At 39.9% G+C, this 22,875-nt stretch overlaps 1 protein-coding gene across 1 annotated transcript in view; it reads right to left on the bottom strand.

The window, feature by feature from the left end:
- The window catches only part of ETFA (electron transfer flavoprotein subunit alpha), a 48,153-nt gene that overhangs the window by 24,246 nt on the left and 1,032 nt on the right, over nt 1–22,875 (bottom strand). Inside the window, exons 2-9 of the mRNA XM_054588717.1 lie at nt 17,562–17,708; nt 15,112–15,193; nt 14,927–15,009; nt 6,890–6,989; nt 5,744–5,854; nt 4,879–4,980; nt 3,465–3,533; nt 885–967 (exon numbers count right to left, since the gene is read on the bottom strand). Of these exons, the coding sequence (XP_054444692.1) occupies nt 885–967; nt 3,465–3,533; nt 4,879–4,980; nt 5,744–5,854; nt 6,890–6,989; nt 14,927–15,009; nt 15,112–15,193; nt 17,562–17,708 (777 nt within the window). The remainder of the gene's footprint in view (nt 1–884; nt 968–3,464; nt 3,534–4,878; nt 4,981–5,743; nt 5,855–6,889; nt 6,990–14,926; nt 15,010–15,111; nt 15,194–17,561; nt 17,709–22,875) is intronic.

Here is a 22,875-nt window from a genome sequence, read left to right as displayed (position 1 = left end):
GCTGCTTCACAACAGTGTTGGCTGCCATTTGCCCTTGCCCTTCATCCCGCCACGGCTGTGTGGCCGCGTCGCCAGTGGGGGCATCACTTGTGAGGAAACCATCATTCTTACAACTACTAGAATGGACCTGTATTCCTGTGTTTCCTAAAAACCTGTAAGGCATAGGTTTTAAGTATGAATATGAATGTTGAGAGAGATTAACTCAGTTTGCTTTCAGCGTAACAGTGGTGCTCCTACAGTTACCAACTGCTGGGTCTTTAACATCATTATCTTCCAATAAATTAGTATCTGAAACCCCAACAATTTCCTTTCACCCACAAGGGAACACAGTATTTACTGTCTCGTACGGCAATAACACTTAATTTTTGAAACACTTTATATGTTTTAAAATTTATCTAAGCTTATTATTTTACATTTTGCAAATATTTAGATTAAAATACAGACGACTCAGTTTCTCAACACATAGCTGCATATAGGCTTTATGGTAATTAAATGTCAATGTGAACTTATAAAGTCCATTTAATAATTAAATGCTGCTTCTACCAGTTTTCTATCTGGTGGTGTAATATGAATTTTACAAGTGTTCTGCTGCTTTAGAAAAAAGTATGAAAAACAACAGTGGGTTTAAGAACAGCTCAGCACATCACTGAGACTGAGAAGTCAGAGGCCCTGGGAGAGAGCACACTCCCCGCGGAGGTGGCTCCCTGCTGAGGGCACAGAGCAGGTGTGCAGCTATTTGTATGCGAAACAATACAGTACGTAATAAATAACAGTACAAGGATAAGTTCTGTGTTTCGTATACTCACAACTATAAACCTACTTTTGCCCACCCCTCTTCTGTTCCCCGTATAACTTTGTAGAGCGTATTTTACTGCAGTACTTACTGGTGCTACTATTTTTCCTGTCTGTCCGACCTGCATGTCGTTGGGAACAAAGCCAGCATCAACAGCAGCACGAGATGCACCAACTACGGGGGAAGAAAAATTTGTCATTTTTTTAAGCCAAATTATTCAGCTCATTGGGATATTCAATGGTAATTGTAAAAAAAAAAAAAAAAAAAAAAAAGGACACTGATCCAGTACAGTTAGAAATTTATTAAGGCTTTATTTTAGCAGCCGCTAGGTTAACCCCCTTCACTTCTGGGTCACTGTAATTTTCTCAAGGATTAGTCTTCGTTCTTGGAGACTGTAACACCCCGGCTTCCTCGTTCCCTGAACAACTCTCCTCCGGTGGTCTTGTCCCTCACGCGACCTTGGTCACACCCATGGCCACATCCCCCATCTTTCCATGACTAACGTCCCTCGATAATTCCCACTTCCAACATCTCCCTGTGACTTCCTCTTCCTAGGTGACTGCCTTTAGGACCCATCTTCCTGGACCGATTAGCAGCATCAGACATACCTGATCACTCTTTCCGTCCCTGAAACACTTCATCTGGATTCCAAACATCGAACTCTCTGTCCTGGTTTTCCTGCCTGCCTCACCTTGTTGGTCTTCCTTCTCCCCTACCGCTTACAGTGTCCAGGGATTAGTCCGGGATCTCCTGTTTATCTACACACACTACCCCTGGTGATTTCATCCAGTCTCATGGCTTCAAATACCATCTAAATGCACCTGATTCCCAGTGAACGCCACATCCCCATACCAACCGCCTGACCAGCATCTCTACTTGGATATCCAGAATTAAGGCACATGCCAGAACTCCACATGCCCCAAACTGAACTCCTGACCCCGCCCCCTGGAATCGGCAGCACTTGGAGTCTTATCCATCTCAGCTAATGGCAATTCCATCCTACCAGCTGCTGGATAAAAACATTCTCTCATAATCCATATCCAATCTCTCAGTGCCTTTGGGTAGTTTTAGTGGAGTAGTGAGGACAGAAACCTGACTGGAGTGGGTTTAAAAAACTGGTCTTAGGTAACGGTTACATGGCTGCACTCGCCTTTGGATAAGCTACTGAGCAGCTCATTTGTAATTTGTGTCGTTTCCTGTGTGTTGTATTTTAATAAAATTGTTTTTAGACACAGAACAAGAGCCCTGAGATTGGAGACAGTAAATACAGACAACTCTTCAGAGGGATTTTGACATAGGAGAGCAGAGAATGGACAGTAGCTAGAGGCGGAGGGGGACCAACGGGAGGATTTCTTAGGGACAGGACAGGTAAGAGCATGTTCAGGGGCCGACGGGAACACTCTTCCTGGGGGACAGGCAGCGTGCCAGGGCACGTGGAAGGTCCCTTACGGTTGTTCCACTCCCTTTAGTGAAACAGGAAGCAAGGTCATCAATGGAAAGTGAAGATGTTTAAGAGCTTTGGAAGTTTGATGAGAGAAGAAAAGGTAGGAAATTACACTTTAGGAGAGAGCGAATTAAAGCCTAGCTGTTTAAAATAAAACCCAGTTAACATGGCTGAGTGTTGGGAGCCTCCTCCAGTCCTGCTGACCAGCAGCAGGACAGGTATGGCGAAGGTGGAGAGACTGCGTCATCACTGCACCGGTGTGCGGGTTTTCCATTTGTGGGTGATGATGTAACAGGAGGGCAAGGAACGTGAAGATACGTGAAAGGGGGTGATTGGAGCCACCAATCTTAGAATTTAAGCTGGGTACAGAGAGGAGAGAGAACATGAGGGTAGAGAGGGACAGGCGAGAGTTGTAAATTGTAGATCCCAGTGGAGTCAGGAGATTGTTTACAAAGTCCCCACATTGGTACTTTTTTTCACTAACAAATCGGAACAGGATTTTTGGCTTTTAAGAGGATTTATGAAAAAGTGGAAAGTGAAATTGCATTCAATGTTTGTTTTTAGGTCTTTAACATCAACAAACAGCTGCATACAGGCTGAAGGCCATGGCATGCAGAGAAGAGATGGGGCGCTGCTTTTATTACACGTCAGTGTTACTCTGGATTCTGTGTGTTATTTGGTATGATTTGAAAAGCGATTTTAGGGGTCTGGGGACTCTCAAAATGTTGACCTTATAAAGCAATGATAATTGCTTTGTCTTATGCCACTGTGGCTTACAAAAGGTTTTCATGGAATGCTCTATTTCTGGAGAGTGGAGAAACCTGTATTAAGTCATAGCCATTCAAAAAAACCTAGTATCTCAGTGCCCTGTTCATCAGATGTTCACTCAAAATTTCAAAAGTTAAATCTTAAGCTTTTTCTTGCAAATTTGTTTTTGAAGTGCCTGTTCAGTTTTTTGCTCATTTTAAAATTGGGTGTTTTGTCTTTTTTACTGTCTCTTTACAAGTTCTTCAGGTAACTAAGATATGGAAAATGTGTCACATCTATCCTCACTGGATGCTATACTATTTACTTGGAGACTATGGAAAAAAAACAAACAACTTTGAGAGAAAACATAAAAAAACAGAAAATAATTTTCAGCCTTGAGTGACAAAGATAAATGAAATAATGAAGAAAAATATCTCCTATAAAAAGGGAACATTTTTCTACTAAGAGAAACCACCTTACCTGCAGCATGTAGTTGATCTGCCAGATCATATAACAACTTAAAGTTCTCTCCACTCTTCAAACCTCGACCTCATTTTTAAAGAAAGATGAAAAATATTAGGCAAATATAAACTCCATTCTATAAATATTTTGCAACTTTGTATACCCGAATGATCTTTGCAGTACACAACTGTCATATTAACCCTCCACCACCTCTACCAAGCAGCTCCTGACTTCCCCACTTACGTTCCTGTACTTTTTTTTTTTTTTGCTTTTAAGATTTTCTCCGTATCTTTAATCTTGGGTACTGTAATTATGATGTGCCTTGGCGTGTGCTTCCCTGGGTCCAACTTCTCTGGGGCTCTCTGGTCCAAGGTCAAGCGGCTTTCCCAGTGCTGAACCTCAGAGGGAGCAGAGGAGCCCATGTGTGGGTTCTCTAAGAGTGACTGCTCGGGGCTCCAGCAGTTTCACCCAGCGACTCAATCCCGGTTGGTTTTTACAACCAGATGTTGTATAGGGACTTATCTTCTTGGCACTGGAACCCTGGGCTGGGGGCCCTGGTGTGGGTCTGATACTCCTTGCTCCCAAGATATCCCTCCCAAATTTTTATCTACTACATGCGGGTGTGGGGCCAGCCTGTTCTGCGTCTGCGCCCCCACTACCCGTCTGGATGGATGTGGTTTCTTCAATTCCGTAGCTGTCAGACTTCCATTCAGCTCGATTTCTGACGGTTCTGACTGATGGTTGTTCTGTATTTTAGTTGTAATTTTGATGTGGTTGTGCAAAGAGGTGAGCCATGTCTGCCTATGTGGCCATCCTGACTGGAAATCTAGTTATAATTTTTGCTGTAGTTGTACCAGGAGAAGGTGTGGTTACCTATATGTCCATCTTGACCAGAAGTCCAGGATTAAATGATTTCATTTTTTTTCCTTAAAAAGCAGGATATACACAAAAAAGCAAGTCTTGTGTAATATTCAAGGCTTTGAAATTAAATGTGAAGAAACTTTCAAAGAGTTACTCAGAGGCTGACATGCGCAACACTGCAAGTTCTTTAAAGTCATGTGAAGGGTAAAAATCACACAGCATGGCCCTAACTCTCCCGCCAATTTTTCTATGACCGAGAGACAACCATACTTTTCACAACAACATGGAAGTCGGTCAATAAAACAAAGAAATAGCAAGTGGCAAAGTTATGTTGATGAAATTTATACAATGCTCCCCCTGGTGCTAGGCACACAGCTTTGCAACAGAAGGCCCGAATTCTGTATTAAGCTAATGGTTTCATTTTCCTAATTGGTAAATGGGAATACTTGCAACTTACCTACTTCTTAATTTGGAAAAAAAAAAACTGTGCTCCTATAAAGTATATTAATAAAATCAAAGTATTTTAAGTTGATATCATCTTTTAAATTAATCCATTACAAATTTCACTTACCACCAGACACCACCACTTTGGCACCAGTGAGCTCTGGTCGATCGCTTTTGGTTAACTTCTGGTCAAGCCATTCTGATATCCCCACTGGGGCAGGAGGTGATGCTACATACATGACATATATAACAAAACAATGAGTGTGAATTCAAGTTTTAAAATAATACTAATTTTAAGAGTAGCACACAAAGAATCAATTCCATGAAATTTAAGTTTGTTAGTTACTGTAGATTTTTGTGCTCCCACTTTCATTCTTTGATTTTTCTGAAAGGCTTAAAGGGACTACACTCCAGCCTTCATGGTGACAGCTGTGTGACTTTTGCGAAGTCATGTAGTGGAGTCTACCTGTGAAACCGTAATAAGCCCGTCGGCCTCTGCAGTTGCAATGAGATACTGTGTATGTTGTGTCGGGTCGGGGTAGGGAGTGGGTAGAGGTGGAAGAGAGTATAAGGTGGGATAAATGAAAATGTAAAAAAATATAATAAAAAGGAACTATTAAAATATATTTTAAAAAGATACTGTATATTTTAAAGTGTAACACTCTATACATTTACTATTACATTCTTTCATTATATTGAATCTCCCAAGTAACATAATCGGAAGCAGTGAGAGAGAGCAAAAAAATCTTACTATCAACACAGCACATTAATCCTAATGGACCCTCTGTTTCTCCCACCCCTCTGATCTACCGAAGCAGCTATCCTAGTACCAAGAATGACATATAAAGAGACTATAAATATTTCTTTATTTTGTGTAAGATTAGGCATATCACTTAGATTGAGCTTTCAAGTGCTCTGCATCAGAAATTTAACTAGAGACCATCTCTCATCGAATCCATGAACTGAAAAACAAGAAACAAAAACAAGCTCACCCTTTTCAGAACCGGCACTACCTCCACTTGTTGCTGCAGCTTCAAAAGATGTTCCTCGGACAGAAAACACCTTTACTTTTTCATCACACTTGACTGTACATAAAGCATTTCCTGAAATACAGAGTTTATTTTTAACACACATACACACTCACACACCTCACCCTCACCCAGGGAAAACAACAAAGTAGCATTCCTTTGGTTCGGAATTTACTTCACAAAGACAAGACAGAAATAACCATGGGCCAGTTGTCTTCAACCTCTACAAAGTATAGGAAAAAAACCCGTAACACTGGAGAAACACATCAGTACATATCTGTTTAACCTTGGTATCTTCAGAAATAGGATAAGTGCTGACCTGCCTAGAAGCAAGTACCTGGACTGGAAAGCCCCACTAATATGGTACACTCTTCCTAAAAGGATTATAAAGAAAAGCTTCCTTCTCTAAAAACAACACAATCAGTAACTCAACAGAATGAGCTGCAACAACTTAAAAATGAGCTACACTATGCATGCTAAAGGAGGAAAAGTGAAAACATGCTAGGGCGTCAAGAACAAGAAGTGTGATACGCCAAGATTTGTAGAGGTTTTGAGACATTTTTATGAATTAGCAATCACTTTAAGAATGACCTAAACGATGACCCAATATTCCCCCTCAAACACTACTGAAAGTGAAAGATCTGATTTCAGGGCGACCATTTATCTTGAAACACACAACTTCACTGTAAAGAATTCACTGCCTCCTCCAGCCCCACCAGAGACCAGTGTGCTCAGCAAAACATCAGTTCACTAGAGACGCACTGAAACGAATTTCTTAATGCAGATGGAAATGGACGAGAAGCAGCAAAGATGACTGAGAATGATATTTTTTTCCCCATTGGAAAGTTTTGCTTTTCCAGGTGCCACTTACAAAATATAGTGAATAGTGAATCCAGTTTTTATTGCTCACTGGAAAAATCGGACTCCATAAACTGAGTGACCAGGAAAAACTGTGCTGTGAATCTATCTAGGATACTATCCTGCCATGACCTAGCAGCAAGTGTATGGCTTTTCTTTTTTTTTTTTAAATCCTAAATTCGAGATTAATTTCTGCTTTTAAAATTTACAAAAATAGAACATTTTAATTAATTATTTTCCTTAGGTACTCACCTGCATAAATAGTTCTCACAAATGTGTCAGGTGACTTGACTGCAATGATGTCAGAAATTGGGGCAACATCAAGTTTGGCTGCTACTCTGGGCAAAAGGTTCTAAAAGCAAAATAAGCATAAATTATACATATAACATGCTGATGAATGGCTATAAAGTACCAGCAACAACATTCTCTAAATGCAAACCCTGTAGAAATTTTAATTCAAATGCTTTATATTTCACACACATCTTTAGGTATTACAACTTCAAGCACAACTTTCTGGATAGTCTTTGAGGTTACGTAAGAGTCTAGCATTACTCTACATTAAGAGTTTATGAGTTTTAACTAATCAACCACCTTAACTCAATATGCTGAATTATGAGATGATATTTTCTTTTAATTAACATTGCTTACAAAGTGTGATGGTTATACGAATTTAGATAGGAAAGTATTTAAAAGAACTGTAAAATTCTCAAATACTAAGAATACACTTGTATATATTTACTCAGTGTATAAAAAGAAAAGATTTTATAGCAGACATTTTAACCTTTTAAAAAACTGCTATTGCCGCCCTCGCTGGTGTGGCTCAGTGGATTGAGTGCCGGCCTGTGAACCAAAGCGTCACCGGTTCGATTCCCTGTCAGGGCACAGGCCTGGGTTGCAGGCCAGGCCTCCAGTTGGGGGCCTGAGAGAGGCAACCACACACTGGTGCTTCTCTCCCTCCTTTTCTCCCTCCCTTCCCCCTCTATAAAAATAAACTCTCTAAAAAAAAATAAAATAAAAAACTGTTATTGCATTTAAAAAAACAAAACCTAAATGTCAATCAACAGGGGGATAGGGTTATAAATCATCCATATAATGGAATTGTATATAATCATTAAAAAATAAAATAAAAGGAGAAAGCTGAACCAAAGCCTGTATGGTATATAAAAGAAAAGCAACAAAAACTGACGTGTGCCTTTCCTCGTACACACATATTGTAGCTTCTCTGGAAGAGACGCAGGTGGTGACCCCGCCCGCACCAGCAGAAAGCCGCACTGCCCCAGGCCTCAGCTACCTCCTCGCACAGGGCGAGGCAGGGGACCCCTACGGCTCCAGCTGAAATTCTGACTCCAGGGCTCTCATACAGAGAGAGTCGGTTAGTAAAAACTGAGTATCTATACTTTCTACACTCCAAGATTCTCCAAGATTCTCTTAGATAATGACGTCATCTAAATGTAATCAAAGTGAAGTTGCTTTTATCATTCAAACAGTGAAGCTCAATTCTGCACTGCTTTCTCCACTGAGCTCACTCCAGGGCATCTCCTGAACTTGACGCCACCTCTAGTGGGCAAACTCCCCCCGTAACAGTATTCACGTTCTGGCCCCAACCCCTCTCAGACATGTCTCTCAGACTTCTCCCAGGAGTATCTTCTAACTACTCTTTATTCTGCGTCTTTCCACATGCATGCACAACTTCACTATTTAAATGGCAGTAACATGTACTGTTTTACAATAATTTGTAATACACATACTATATGACCCTCAACTAAATTAGGGCAAATCTTTTATATCCTCTATTTCTTGTCCCTGATCCATATCTAGTAAGTGGTTCCACATAAATGGATGCTAACAAGTACTGACAGCTGGAGTCAAGTGTCCTGTCATATTTCCAACAGGAAAGGTCTTCTAATTTTCAGTTTGTTATTTACATTATACAGTAATCCTCTCTCAACCAGGATAGAAGAGGTACTGAAAAGTACTGGGGTTTACAAAACTCCAATTAGAACACACTGAGATCTCACAGAAAATAAAAGGGTTGAATTTATGTGATGCAGAAAAAGAAATTCTAAGAGGGAAGTTCACGGCATACAGGCCTACCTCAAGAAACCAAAAAAAATCCCAAATAAACAATCTACTTTACTCCGAGAGGAACAGGAAAAGGAAGAACAAAGCACAAAGTGAGAAGAAAGAATAATAATAAAGATCACAGCAGAAATAAATGGAACTGAGACTCAGAAAACAAGATAGAAGATCAATGAAACCAAGAGCTTGTTCTTTGAAAAGTTAAAATTGACCAACCTTTAACCAAACTCATCAAGAAAAAAGGAGCACAAGCCCAAATAAATCAAATCTTAAAAGATGTGACAACTGACACCACAGAATTACAAAGAAACACTAAAAAATACTACAAACAATTACATGCAAATGAATCTGACTATCTAGAAGAAATGGATAAATTTCTAGAAGGATACAAGCTTCCAAGACTGAACCTGTAAGAAACAGAAAATCTAAACAGACCGATTACTAGCAATGAAACTGAAGCAATAATCAAAAAATTCTCAACGAATAAAAGACCAGGACTAGACAGCTTCAGTGGTGAATTCTACCAAACATTTAAAAAAGTATCAAAAAAAGAAGATTGAAAGCTTCCAAACTCATTCTATCAAGCCAGCACTACACTGATACCAAAATCAGACAAAGACATTACAAAAATATAAAATCACAAGCCAATCCCGTTGATATAACATGAATGCAAAAATTCTCTAAATACTAGCAAACCAGATTCAACAATACATTAAGTGGATTGTATACCACAACCAAGTGATATTTATCCAGAAATGCAAGGACAGTTCAAAGTCAGTAAATCAATGTGGTACAATAACAAAACGAAGAATAAAAGTCATATCATCTCAATAGATACAGAAAAAGAATTAGACAAAATTCAACATCATTTTATGATAAAAACTCTCAACAAAGTAGGTATAGAAGAATATACCTCAACACAATAAAAGCCGTATGTAACAACCCACTGCTAATATACTCAATGATGAAAAGTTGAAAGCTTTTCCTCTTAGATCAGCAATAAGACAGGATGTTCACTTTCACCATTTCTATACAACATAGTATTGGAAGTTCTAGCCACAGCAATCGGATAAGTGAAATAAAGAAAAGGCATCCAAATCAGAAAGGAAGAAGCAAAACTCTCAGTTATTTGCTGATGACATCATACTATATATACAGAAAACTCTAAAGAGTCCACAACTAGAATAAACTGAGGAAAGTTACAGGATACAAAAATCAATATACATAAATCTATTGTTTCTATATGTCAATTAACAAATGATCAGAAAAAATTTTTTTATTTCATTCGTAATTGCATCAAAAATACCTAGGAATGAATTTAATTAAAGAGGTGAAAAACCTGTACTTTGAAAACTCTAAAGCATAGAAGAAAGAGACTAGAAGATACAAATAAACAGAAGGACACACCATGCTTATGGATTGGGAGGATTAGTATTTTTAAAATATACTTACTACCTAAAGCAATATGCAGACTGAATACAAACCATTTTAAAATACCAATGGCAATCTTCTCAGAACTAGAAAAATTAATCCAGAACTTTACATGGAGCTAGAAAGGACCCTGAATAGCACGCCGCCCCTCTACCCAATAAAAAAGAAAACCTTGAGAAAAAACAAAATGAGGGGTGTCATGCTCCCTGATTTCAAACTATACTTCAAAGCCACAATAATCAAAACAGTATGGTTCAGACATAAACACAGATATATAGATCAATGGAATACACCAGAGAGCCCAGAAATAAATCCTCACTTATAATTAATCTAAAACAAAGGAAGCAAGGATATACAATGGGGTAAAGGTAGTCTCTTCAATAAGTGGTGTTGTAGAAACTGGAAATATGCCTGAAAAAGATGAAATTGGACTGTTTTCCTACACCATATACAAAAATAAAGTAAAAATACATTAAAAACTTAAATATAATGCCTGAAATCATAAAATCTAGAGGAAGACATAGTAAACTCTTTGACACCACTCTTAGCAGTATCTTTTTAAATATGTCTCCTTGGGGAAAGGCAACAAAAGCAAAAGTAAAAAAACAGGTCTACATCAAACTGAAAAGATTTTGTACAGCAAAGGAAAGCATCAACAGAAGGAAAAGAAAACCTACTGAATGAGAGTAGATATTTGCCAATGATAAAGCCAATAGGGGTTAAAATCTAAAATATATAAAGAACTCATACAACACCAAAAGAAAAGAAAAGAAAAGAGAAAAGAAAAGAAAAGAAAAGAAGTTGATTTAAAAATGGGCAGAAGACCTGAAAAGACATTTCTCCAAACAGGACATACCAACGGCCAACAGACACATGTCACTAATCATCATGAAAATGCAAATTAAAACCTCAAAGAGATGTCACATCACAGTCGAAATGCCTATTGTCAATAAATCAACAAACAAGTGTTGGTGAGGATGTGGAGAAAAGGGAACCCTTGTGCACTGTTTGTGAGACTGTAAACTGATGCGACCACTATGGGAAACAGCATGGAGGTTTTTCAAAAAACTGAAAAATAGAGCTGCCATAAAACCCAGCAATACCACTTCTGGTACTTATTCAAAGGAAACAAACATTAATCTAAAAAGATACATGCACCCATATGTTCACTGCAGCATTACTTAGGATATCCAAGATATGGAAGCAACCTAGATCCCCATCGATAGATAAATGAATGGATAAAGAAGATATGATACCTATAAAATGGGATAGTACTCGGCAATAAAAAAGAATAAGATCTTGTCATTTGACAGCCCGGATGGACCTTGAGGGTGTTATGCTCAGTGAAGTGAGACAGAGAAAGACAAATACTGTATGATTTTACTTACATGTGTAACCTAAAAAACAAATGAACAAACAAAACAGAAAGAGACCCACAGATACAGAGGGGTGCTGATGTTTGCCAAAGGGCAAGGGGGTGACAGATGGGTAAAAAGGGGAAAAAAAAAAGACTAAATTTTTTAAAATATCAGCAGCTATCTTTTAAAAAGGGGTTTGAGAAACAAAATGACAATAAACATAGTTCTAACTTTGTAAATAAGAGGTTTAGAAAACACCTGCCTTTAAATTTGTCAGTGGAGGAAGCCAGCCTCAATAACGCTTTTCCTGAACCACTTTCTTTCACTGTTCAGGAAATACGACCGCAACCCTGCTGTCAGGCTGAGCAGATTCTCTCACAAACTTTGTTATGCAGGTTGTGTCTCTTTTTCGAGTGCTACGACCTTCTAAATTGCTTCAAATGTAGTATCTTTTGTACTCCCATTATCTGTTTTATTTTAGCACATCTTGAAAATAATTTACCACAGTGCTTAAAGACGTCTGTTTTTCCAGGTCTGATCTTCCATCTAAATATCCTAAGAGGGGGGATGGTAAACAGACCTCTCTCCCCACCATTCAACAGACTCCACACATAGTTTCAGGGAAGGCGACACAGTAACTGTCAAGAATGATCGTTTCATGCACAAAAAGAAGAAAGCAAATCCCAGAATACAAATACAAAAATATATCTCAAAACCACAGCTGGTGAAGGGCTGTTCTAGAGCCAATTGCGCAGCTTCATCTGATGAACGGCCTCATTCCAAACACATTCAGAGGCGGCAGCACCAGCTCCTATCACGTGCCCCTTGTCCTCAGAACTCCCCTGTGCCACCACACAGCAGCCACGGCCAGCATACTGAACTCTATCTAATTCGACACAATTCACACCCTTTCTTGGTTTAACAATCTTCTAGGCGAACTGCCATCAAAGAAACTCACGACTGCTGAAATTGTTTAAACCATCCAACACAGAATCAGAACTCTCCGAGATGGAGTGGTCCACAAAAATCTTTTAGTTCAGTGCACACCTGTAACATTTTAAAGTACAGTATGTGGATGTCAAGCTTCTGCCTTTATCATCCCCAGGGAAAAGGAAACCTACCACAGAGGAAACCCATTCCATTTTTTGACATCTCTGGTTGATAGATCTTGGACATCACTTGGTCAAACTGCATCATTTAACATATATGAAGAACAGAATTCAGGAAGGTAAATGACTAACCCAAGGTCATATGTATCTGTGGAACCACCTCACTTATCAATTACTAAACTCCATATGAAAACTGAAAAACTTACGATGGTGTACAATGTGACAACCTGATTAAAGAACAACTGTTTATTAAATTCATGTTTACATTGTAGGCTAAAACTTCTGTTATTGCCTAGAAATTCTATTAACCTTAGAAGAAAAAATTTAATGAGTTCAAATCTGTGATTCTAAAGGTTAAAAACAAACCACAGCAATGTTACATGGGTGAATGGGCACGGCCCCCCCAGTTTGCAGTGGTTCATGTCTAGAAGCTAATGCTGTACCCCAAGTAACTATTCACAGTCACCACTCATTTTGCAAGTAAAGAGATCAATGTCTAGGGAGCTGACTGTTATTGCCACTCAACATGGTTAGTTGATAAAAGAGCTTATATCTTATTACCCAAACTCATATTTAAAATTAATTAAACAAAAGTGTATATGTAAAAGAAAAAGTCAAATGAAAACAATTCAAATGAGTCCTGGCTGGTGTGGCTCAGTGAGCTGAGCGCCGGCCTGTGACCTGAAAGCTCGCTGGTTCGATTCCCAGTGAGGGCACAGGCCTGGGCTGCTGGCCAGGTCCATGGTGGGGGGTATGCGAGAGGCAGCCATCTGATGTTTCCCTCACTCTTTTTCTCCCTCCCTTCCCCTCTCTCTGAAAAAATAAAATAAATCTTTAAAAGACAATTCAAATGAAAAATTAATATGACCAAGAACTATAAACAAACATGATTCACTATCAGAGAAATGCAATTTTTTTTCAAAATACAATATAGGGGCACTTTTAAAATGTGCAGCACCAAGTGTTAGCCAGGTACTCTCATGCATGACTGGTGGAGTGCACACTGAGATATCCTTTTAGGAGAGCAACTTACTAACATACATCAAAATTTTACAAGCACATAGTCTCTGACCAAGCTAGTTCACTTCCAGAACTCTGTCTGGGGAGAGGAGGGTCAGGAAAAGGGGTGGGTGGAGCTGGAAGAGCATGTAAGGGGGGTGTACGGTAATGGGAAGAAATGCGATACAAAAATAAACTAAATAAATAATACACAAATACCAGCACATGTACACAAAGATGCATGTACAGGGATGTTTCCTTGCAGCAAAGTTTATAAATGAAAAACATCAGAAACAACGTAATTACCCATCCTTGGCTACATAAGGAATACTATGAGCTGAAAAAAGTGAGATAGCCACATTATAAGCAAATATTTTCAAGATATACTTAGTTAAAAACCTCTTAGTTAAAAGATATACTCTTAGTTGTAAAACAATTCATGCTATATTATCCAATTTTAGAAGTAAAAAAAGTTATACGTAATTTGAAAATCCACAGAAAGGGGCCTAAAGAATGTACAACTGTTAACACTAGTAACTTGGGACGAGGGAAGAGGGAGCGAGGAATGAGGAAAGGGACTTGGATGGTCTGCATTCTGCTGTACAGTATGCATCCTTTATGGTAAGAATGCATTCACAATTTATAATCTTGAAAAGTAAAAACTAAAAACCGCAGATTAATAAGGGGATAAAAGAAAAGAAGCTCGATGACACCCACGGTCCCAGAGACCCACTGACAGGAGTCCTCTTGGGCTCCCCTATCTTGCTTTTTAAATAAAAAGTTCATGCAGACCCTTCTTTCTCAGACATATCAGAAGGCACATAATCAGATTACAGCTTTTTTTACCCTAAGAATGTCTTTGACCACTACACAGCCCTTCCCAAATTCTCCAAACAGATATTGACAGAATCTGTCCTTTCTAAATATCCATCAGCCACCTAAATAAACTCTCTCTTAAGATGCGTTACTAATACAAATGACTTACCAAGATAGAGGCAGTTCAGCATGTTCATAAAGAAAGTAATCTTTTATAGTAGCCTCCATGACAAAATTTTAAAACCTGGAGGTGGCATTCTGATAAATTATGACAAAATCTTAAAAGGACAGAGTTGTCTCTGACAAAATTTGAAAACCTGAAGATCCTGTTTTAACAGAAATTGTAACAAAATCTTGAAATAAATTTTAGCAGAACTACCACATTAATTCAGAAAGGCAGGATTAGCCATGCAAACAGCCTGCTGTACAGCTTTGGCGCGGTGTGATCTACCCCTTTCGAGGAGCGACATCAGAGCCCACACGCTCAGTCTTCTCACCTTTCCGAAGGCGGATGCTCCCGCACAGATGTGCGTGTAGTTGAACTGCTTCTGAGTAGCCAAAATCAATGGTGTCAGTTCCTCTGAGAATCAAACACATCTGATAAATACATTTCAAAATATTTTCATATTCGTATATTCAAGAATCATGCAAACGTTACATTTTTTCCACTGGAAAAACTTACCTGGAAGAAGGCCCTTGTACGCATCATGCTCAGCCACCAGAACTTTTGCTACACCTGCTACTTTGCAGAGATCCTGTGCCACCTATGATTTAGAAAGGTTTAAATTATCCATCTAACTGAAAGATGCAAACAGAGCCACCACTACCAATATCAAGAGAGCATAAAACCTTAATGGTCAACTGTAAAACTTGTTCTCATCAAAAAAGGGCTGCCTAGGAATTTAAAAAAAAAAAATCTTTAACAAAGGAAATCTTATGTCAATTGATCTTACTACCAAAAAAAGTACTAATTGATAAGCCAAAATCAACAAAGCTCTCTATTCAAATTCAGTTGTCAACTGTGCTCTTTACCTTTCACTCAACCAAGTGCAAGTTCATCATTTCAGATATGGTGAAAATGAGGCAATGATTAGGTTCTCTTTGTCTCTCACGGTAACAACCCAGCCAACAATTTCAGACGTAGGGTTGCTCGGGGTAAAGAACAGTAGGACCCATCCACACTGGTCTATAGGCCATGGCACTCTATTTGGCAACAGTAATTTCTACTGATATTAAAATTAGCAAATCTGGCCCTGACTGAGGTGGCTCAGTTGGTTGGGTGTCAGCCCGCAAAGCAAAAGGTTGCCGGTTTGATTCCTGGTCAGGGAACACAGCTGGATGGCAGGCCCAGTCTCCAGGTGGGGGTGGCGGGCATGCAAGAGGCAACCACTCAATGTTTCTCTCACATATTGATGTTTCTCTTCCTCTCTTCCTCCTTGTCTTTCCCTCTCTTTAAAAATAAAAATAACTAAAGTCTAAAATTAGTGAATCTGGGCAATACCGAAGTTTTGTATCAGTCCATTTATTGTCAACCACTGCGCTCCTGCCCATCTCTATACATTTTTCTATAATGAATTTATAGATTTTAGCTCCTTGTTTTTCCTGGGGTTCTGGGAAAGCCCTTTGACCCCTCAAGATTACCTGCATACAGAGGCCATTGGAATTCCTCTTCCAGTCTCTTCAGTTACAGCATGGCTGGCTTCTGCTTTAGCAGAAGCACGGCAACCACACGCTAGTCCTCTGCCCTCTTGTTTACCTCCACGCAGATTCACTGATGAGTAGGCACAAAAGCCTGTGCCTCCCCCATCAGAGGACCCTGAGGTTGCAACACTATGCACTGAAGAATGGACGAGGTGCACGAGCACCTCTGCTGAATCAAATATTCCCTGGCGGGCTACCCTGTTCTGGCAAAACCGTCTTTTTATTATCAGCAAGTTTCTGGCACTACACAGAAACATCACCTGCTGCTTATGATAAACAGCTACATGACCCGGCACAGAACTGACATCAGCCTCAGGTATTAAGTCTCCCTACACAGGCACTGGCTGTTTTTCTTTAAGAATAGGACGTATCATGGTAATAAAACTGTAACTTAACAGAAGGTGATTTCTGCTCTGATTTTTCTAAAAAAATAGTGTAAATAAAATAGCACTTCAAATATTTTTAAATAAACAATCAACTTGTTTATCTAAACTTGTATATCTGAAAGCCAGGCAACCAAAAAAAGATACCACAGCCCTATCAACATGCTCTGGGTTAGTATCAATGACATAAGATTCAGTAGTTGTTAGCATGCTTTAGGGAAAAAATCCACATAATTTAACCCCAAATCTGCTAGAATACATTCTTTTAAGACATCAGTTTCATGTAAGAAATTAGATGTGGCAGTAGCATTCTGAATCTCATTGTATCACATGGTATCAATGTCATTTAATAAGAAATAAATTTGTCTAAAAAGAAAAAGAAATGTGCTGTCTTTGGAGTCTTTCCTTTGAGGTCCAAGCCCCCAGCCACACGCTCGGCAACCCCCGGGTGGTGTCAGCGGGAAATGGGGGGCTCGAGCTGCGTCAGCTTAACTGAAGCACGATTTCAGCCACACGGGAGCCCAGCGGTACAGACCCTGCAAACCAGGGGATTGGTTTACAAAGCCACCACTGTCATATTCCAACAGCGACAAAAACGAAGAACTTTTCATACTGACCATCACTCGGAAAGCGTAGTACTGCTTCCATTTGCCTCCTTACACCAATTAAAAAGTAACACCCATGATGCTTTGTCCAGATTTACCACTTTCAGGAATTAAAAGCAATTAGCAAGTATATTCATCAATACAAAAAAGGAATCGGCTATTAACCTTTAAGGGGACTCAAATATTATCATTCTACTTGGTACCTGATGGCACATGATGGTGCCAGTGGAACTAAATCAACTATCTACCTCATTTCAAAAGATAAAATGCTTAGTGAGCAAACTTAGTTTTTTTCACACATAGTAATGGTTGTGACACTGGCCATTTAATGAGGATTAGAGCCCAGCTTGGGTTACAGTCCTTGCCATAATTCTCTGCTGCCATCTTTCCCTGTCTCTTGATGGAGATTATATTTGCTATGATTGACCTTACAAATTTCTCACCTTGTCACATTTGGTTCCAGCTATTAAGCAGGACACCTCACCTCCAAGACGTTTGGCTGCAGTGATGGTATTTAATGTAATGGGTGCTAGGGTATCATTTGCATGCTCGGCTATTACCAGGGTACTCTGAAATCGTAGTAGTAAGGCCTAAAAAGAGGGAGAAAATGGAACAGAATGTTATAATACAAATACTTTTTTTTATTGGTTGTTAAGCACGTGTGCTTTAAAGGAAACAGTACACAACACTCAGTTCTATTAATGTAGCTATAAAACACATGCTTAAAAGCAAAAATTGGGCTAGTGTGTCTATTGCTCTATTGTCAATATTCATACCCAGTGAGAAGAAAAATGTAAATTAGTGTTGTACTGTTAGAAAATTTTAAAAATGAGTTCAAAACAATTTTCCCACTAATCTATGTTCGATGAGAAACTCAATATATATAAATTTAAAATCCTTAAGCTGAATATGTTACTATCAAATTAGGAATCAAACTACTACCAACCACATTCACGTGCAGCAATGCTGCTAAAGACTACAGTATATCCAGAAACAATGGCTCCAGAATCTATTACTCACACTGATTTCAGCTGCCTCAGGAAAAATGCATTCAATATCAAAATAACTGATAATGTTAATCTGTCTTTAAAACACACAGCAATTTTGCTGAGGTTTCCACTGTTCGGATATGCTTCCAAATTCAAAAAAGAAGCTTGGAGACAAGCTTGTCAGAACCAACCGGCATCTAGCCACATGTACTGTAGACTATCCAGAGACCACCAATAGTTTGTGGTCAACCAGAACGACTTCAAACATCAGGACACAAAGATGAACAAGAATGGCCCTTGCACTCAAAAATTTCAAGGGAAATAAGACTTGTAAACATACAATTATAAGATGGAATAGTTTTTCCAATTAACAAAGATATCCAAAATGTTAGAGGACACAGATCATGAAGTAGAGAATCAAGAGAAAATAAGTTTAAATGTTCCTGTCATGTGAAAAAATGCAGAAGGGCACCACAAGCATGAGGAAAGATGCAAATGTGGGCGCTGTCCGTGTGGGAAATGGCGAGGAGAGAAAGAGACCCTGATGACCAGATGGCAAGGTAGTGTGGCTTCATTCAGCAATAATCTTCCGATCTGGAGCTGGAGTGAAAAGCAGAATAAAAAATTTACCCAGACCTGGAAATTTTTAAGGAGGGTATGAATGAAGGGAAGGCAGGCACAGGCCTATAACGGTGGTTAACCATGGATTTTACAAACCACATTTATTTATTTATTTATTTATTATATTGTAAACATCAATTGCTATACTTGAAAATCCTTCACCTATTTATGAGCATAGCATATGAGTATACCAATTTAATCAGTCTCTGTAGCACTTCAGTTATTAATAATTTATTATTGTAAACAATGCAAAGACCATCCTTATAGCTAAATCTCTGCATTCATCCTCAATAAATGGGAGTTCCTTTTAGTAGAAAGACCCTTCTGATTGGAACTTGGCCAGATTCGTTGTTCTGCTTCCACAGACGACGAGGCCAGTGTCTGCTCATCCTTCAGGGAGTCGGGGGCTGCTCCTCCCCCCCTAAGCTTCCTACCTGTACTGCTCACCCCTCTGGCTTGTCCCCTAGCTCCCTGCTCTAGCGTGCCCCACCTAAATCGCCCCGACCTTCTCCTCAGCCCTCTAAACCCCCTCTATCCTTAATCCCAGAGACTCCGGAGGCAGAGTCGCACCAACCTGAGAGTGGGAAGAGGAAGAGGACAGCACAGGAGGACGTGCCAGAGGAAGGAACCACGCCACTGGGTATCAGTGGATGGCGTGGTTAGGGTTACAGCTAGAAACCTTTATACACATTAATATTCTTTTCTTTTAACAAATTCCTAGAGGTAGGCATGCTTGAATGCGGACTGACAATCCTGTTCTCCAAAGAAGTTATAGCCAATCACAAGAATTTACAATTCCTGGGACAGAATGAAAGTTCTCACAGAAGGCAAATACCACGTGTTCATTCTTTTTATCCCCAGAGTCTAATACAATGTTTTTTCCTAATAAATATCTGTATAATTATATGGTACTTTTCTTTTTTAACCAGAAGAGCACAGTACCTTGCAAAGAACTTTGTAATGAGGACCCAATGGCATAATTTATTATTTAAATCACATTTCACAAGAATTGCCAGTAACAAACTATTTATTACCAAAATATATCAGATACCTAATGTATGTTTAACACATCATTTACCATAAAATTATGAGATTTCCATCAATATTTTGTGAATAAATCGAAGATCTCATGGCATAAGGCCCATATCCTGTAAATTACAGTTCTATCAACAGATTATTTAGGTAGTTCTAAAAAATCCTCAAGTTTTTTACTGGGTTGGCCAAAAAGTTTGTTTAGTTTTTTCCATACATCTCTAGTAATGCTTAGTTGTCTTTAAATTCATTTGAAAAAATTGTTAAGACTGTACTGTAACAGCTGTCATATCAGCGTGCATTTAAAAAAGACTGATCAAAATTGGTGAATTTTTGGATAGCCATTTTAATACTGAAGATGGAAGAAGATACTTATTTTCAGCATGTTATGCTTTGTTATTTCAAGAAAGGTAAAAATGCAACTGAAACGCGAAACAAAAATCTGTACAGTGTATGGAGAAGATGATCAACGATATCAAAAGTGGCTTGCAAAGTTTCTTGGTACTACTACTATTTTGGCCAAATAATTCTTTGCTGTGGGGCCATCTTACGCACTGGAAAATGTTTAGCAGCACCCCTGGCCCTACACTAGGAGCCAACAGCAGAAGACAGCCAACATACTAAAAATATCCAAATCAATAAAGTTATTGGTGAAAATGAGAAATGTCTTTTAATTTACAGAAAAAAACATACAAACTTTTTGGCCAATCCAACAGAACTTCCGGGGCGGGGGGGGGGGTGCGGTATGTATATATGTGCATATATGAGACTGTGTGTGTGTATAATCTTATTTAAAACTTACAAAAACTCTCTGATGTAGGTAGTATTATTACCCTGATTTCACAATAAGGAAATCAAAGTTTAGTGGTTACATAGCTAAGAAGCAGAGCCAGGTTTAAAGTCCAGGTTGCTGGATCCCAGAATTTGGGTTTTTAATTACCACTCACATCAAAGCACCGTCATTTTTAGCTGTTCTATATATAGGTCATTCCTGTAAGATTATGCTTGGCAAATATTCTGCTGCTTAAAAAAAAAAAAAAAAAAAGGCAGCACTGGACCAAAAAAACAAAAAAAAGGACATCAAAGGCCTCTCTTCCAGCTCAAAAAAGTTAAAAAACCCCAAAATCCTACTTTAGGTAGCAGAGTGGTATAGAATACCACTAAAGATTCCAAAAGTACAGGTCCATTACTGAAAAGTGTTTTTTAAAAAGTTACTTTGTTATTTTATCTTACATACCATTGAGGTAATGTTTTTCATGGAGAAAAGGAACCAAAGTCTTAAATATTTAAAGGTAACTGTTGAAACACTTAATAAGAAATCAACAGAGACAAGAGGGAAGGGGGGGGCGGGGAAGGGAAGGGGAAGGTCGGGGAACAGGTAGCGGCGACTCACGGACAGAGCAAGGGGGGGGGGAGCTGGGGGAGGGAATGTGGGAGGGGGCAGGGGAAGGAGGTGGGGGGGAAAAAAAGAAAAAAAAAAAGAAACACTTAATAAGGTAACTACCCAGAAAGGAATCCCAATGTCTTCAAAACACTTCAAAAACACTTCAACTCATGCAGACCGTGTGGCTATAAATTCTTGGTCCTCAGCCTCACCTGGGCCTTCAAAACTGCCTGGCAACGTTCCTGCGACAGCCTTGCCGGGCCTCTCTCCCTCCACGGCTGCCACTTCCAACATCCTCTTCCGGTGCTTCTCCAACTGCCAACACAGGCTGCCCCTTGCCCTCCGGAGAGCCCCGCTTCTTGCTCCACGATGAGAACGGAAGCCACCAGGCAGGACCCCTTCCCCTTCCTGGGGTCCCACACAGAAATCCCGGCCCGGCACGATGGGAGCTGTCCAAGCCCTTCTGCGTCCCGGCCAAGACCAGTGCGGAGCCTTGTCAAATCCCTAAAACGCCTACCCCATCGTGCTTTTAGAGACCTGAGCTAGACGACGGACTAAAGCGAGTTCCGAAAAGCAAAACACGTACCAGCCACATACCCTTATTTCCGGCGACTGGCCTTGACGAGATGCAGACACACCTCGCTTTAGAGCGCATCACAGGCCGCGTGTCCTTTCACACATGGAAGGCAAGACCCCCGAGCAAGGGGCCGCCCGGCTGATCTCCGGAACTGAACCAACCACCTCTGCGCCCGCCTGCCACCGACGCCTTCAGGGCTGCGCTGAAAGGGGCTGCCCTCTCTCCACTCTTTCAGAGCCAAACTTCTTGAAAATACTATCAACAAGCATCAACCCTACCGCCTCACTCTGTTTCTCCTTCACGCACCGTAAACTGATCTTCATTTCCACTGCAGAAGGGAGGCCAACACCTTCAAAGTCACTACCAACCCCGGGTACAGCTACGTCCCGTGAGCACACTTTGCTCCTTCTCTTACCAACCGTGACAGCTTTGACACGGCAGTCGCTTGTCATCCTTTTAGCAGCAACCAAGGAGACGTACTGCCCAGGAGTCCCGGCTGCGGCTTCAACTGTATGTAGTAAAGCCCAGCTGTTAGGAGACCAAAAAAAAGGCTAGACTCTAACGCCCCACTTTACCCCCGCCCCCCCCACCTTTAAAAACCAAACGCGCTGAGGTGAAGAAGGTGGGGGGGGGTGAGGGTCTTTCCGCTTCCCTCACAAATTTAAAAGCAGGAATAACCTATAAAATATCTTCAAGTTCAACTGAAAAAGATGAATATATAACTAAAGTCACCCATCCTTATTTTAACATGCATTTTGTAATGAAATGCATATTACATTTCTGCACTTAAATTACTTACTTTGACCTCTTTAGTAATAAAATATGGTTACTTTCAATCATGAGCAGAAACGACATATGACATGGACCATACCATTAAAAACACAGTCAATTTACTTCAATTTAAAAAAACAGAGAGGACCCTTAGGTGACACATTGGCAGGCGGTATAATTTTATGGAATTCACCTCACGCAATAAATCTTTCGGAACCACATCAAAATGGGCTCGCTTTCTTCTTTCCAAAGAAATTAAAAGTTGCATGTGAATGAGAGTTCAATTTCGTTCCTCAACACGAAGCCAAGGGCTCCGAAAACGGCCCTGGTCCTGCCGGCAGCCCCGCGGCCCCGCGGCCGTGACAGCCGGGCCCTTCTGTCTG

The sequence above is a fragment of the Pteronotus mesoamericanus genome, unplaced genomic scaffold, assembly GCF_021234165.1.
Source record: "Pteronotus mesoamericanus isolate MK-2021 breed Mesoamerican mustached bat unplaced genomic scaffold, CSHL_Meso_final contig_1242, whole genome shotgun sequence".
NCBI lineage: Eukaryota > Metazoa > Chordata > Mammalia > Chiroptera > Mormoopidae > Pteronotus > Pteronotus mesoamericanus.
This window is presented reverse-complemented; position numbering and strand designations above follow the sequence as displayed.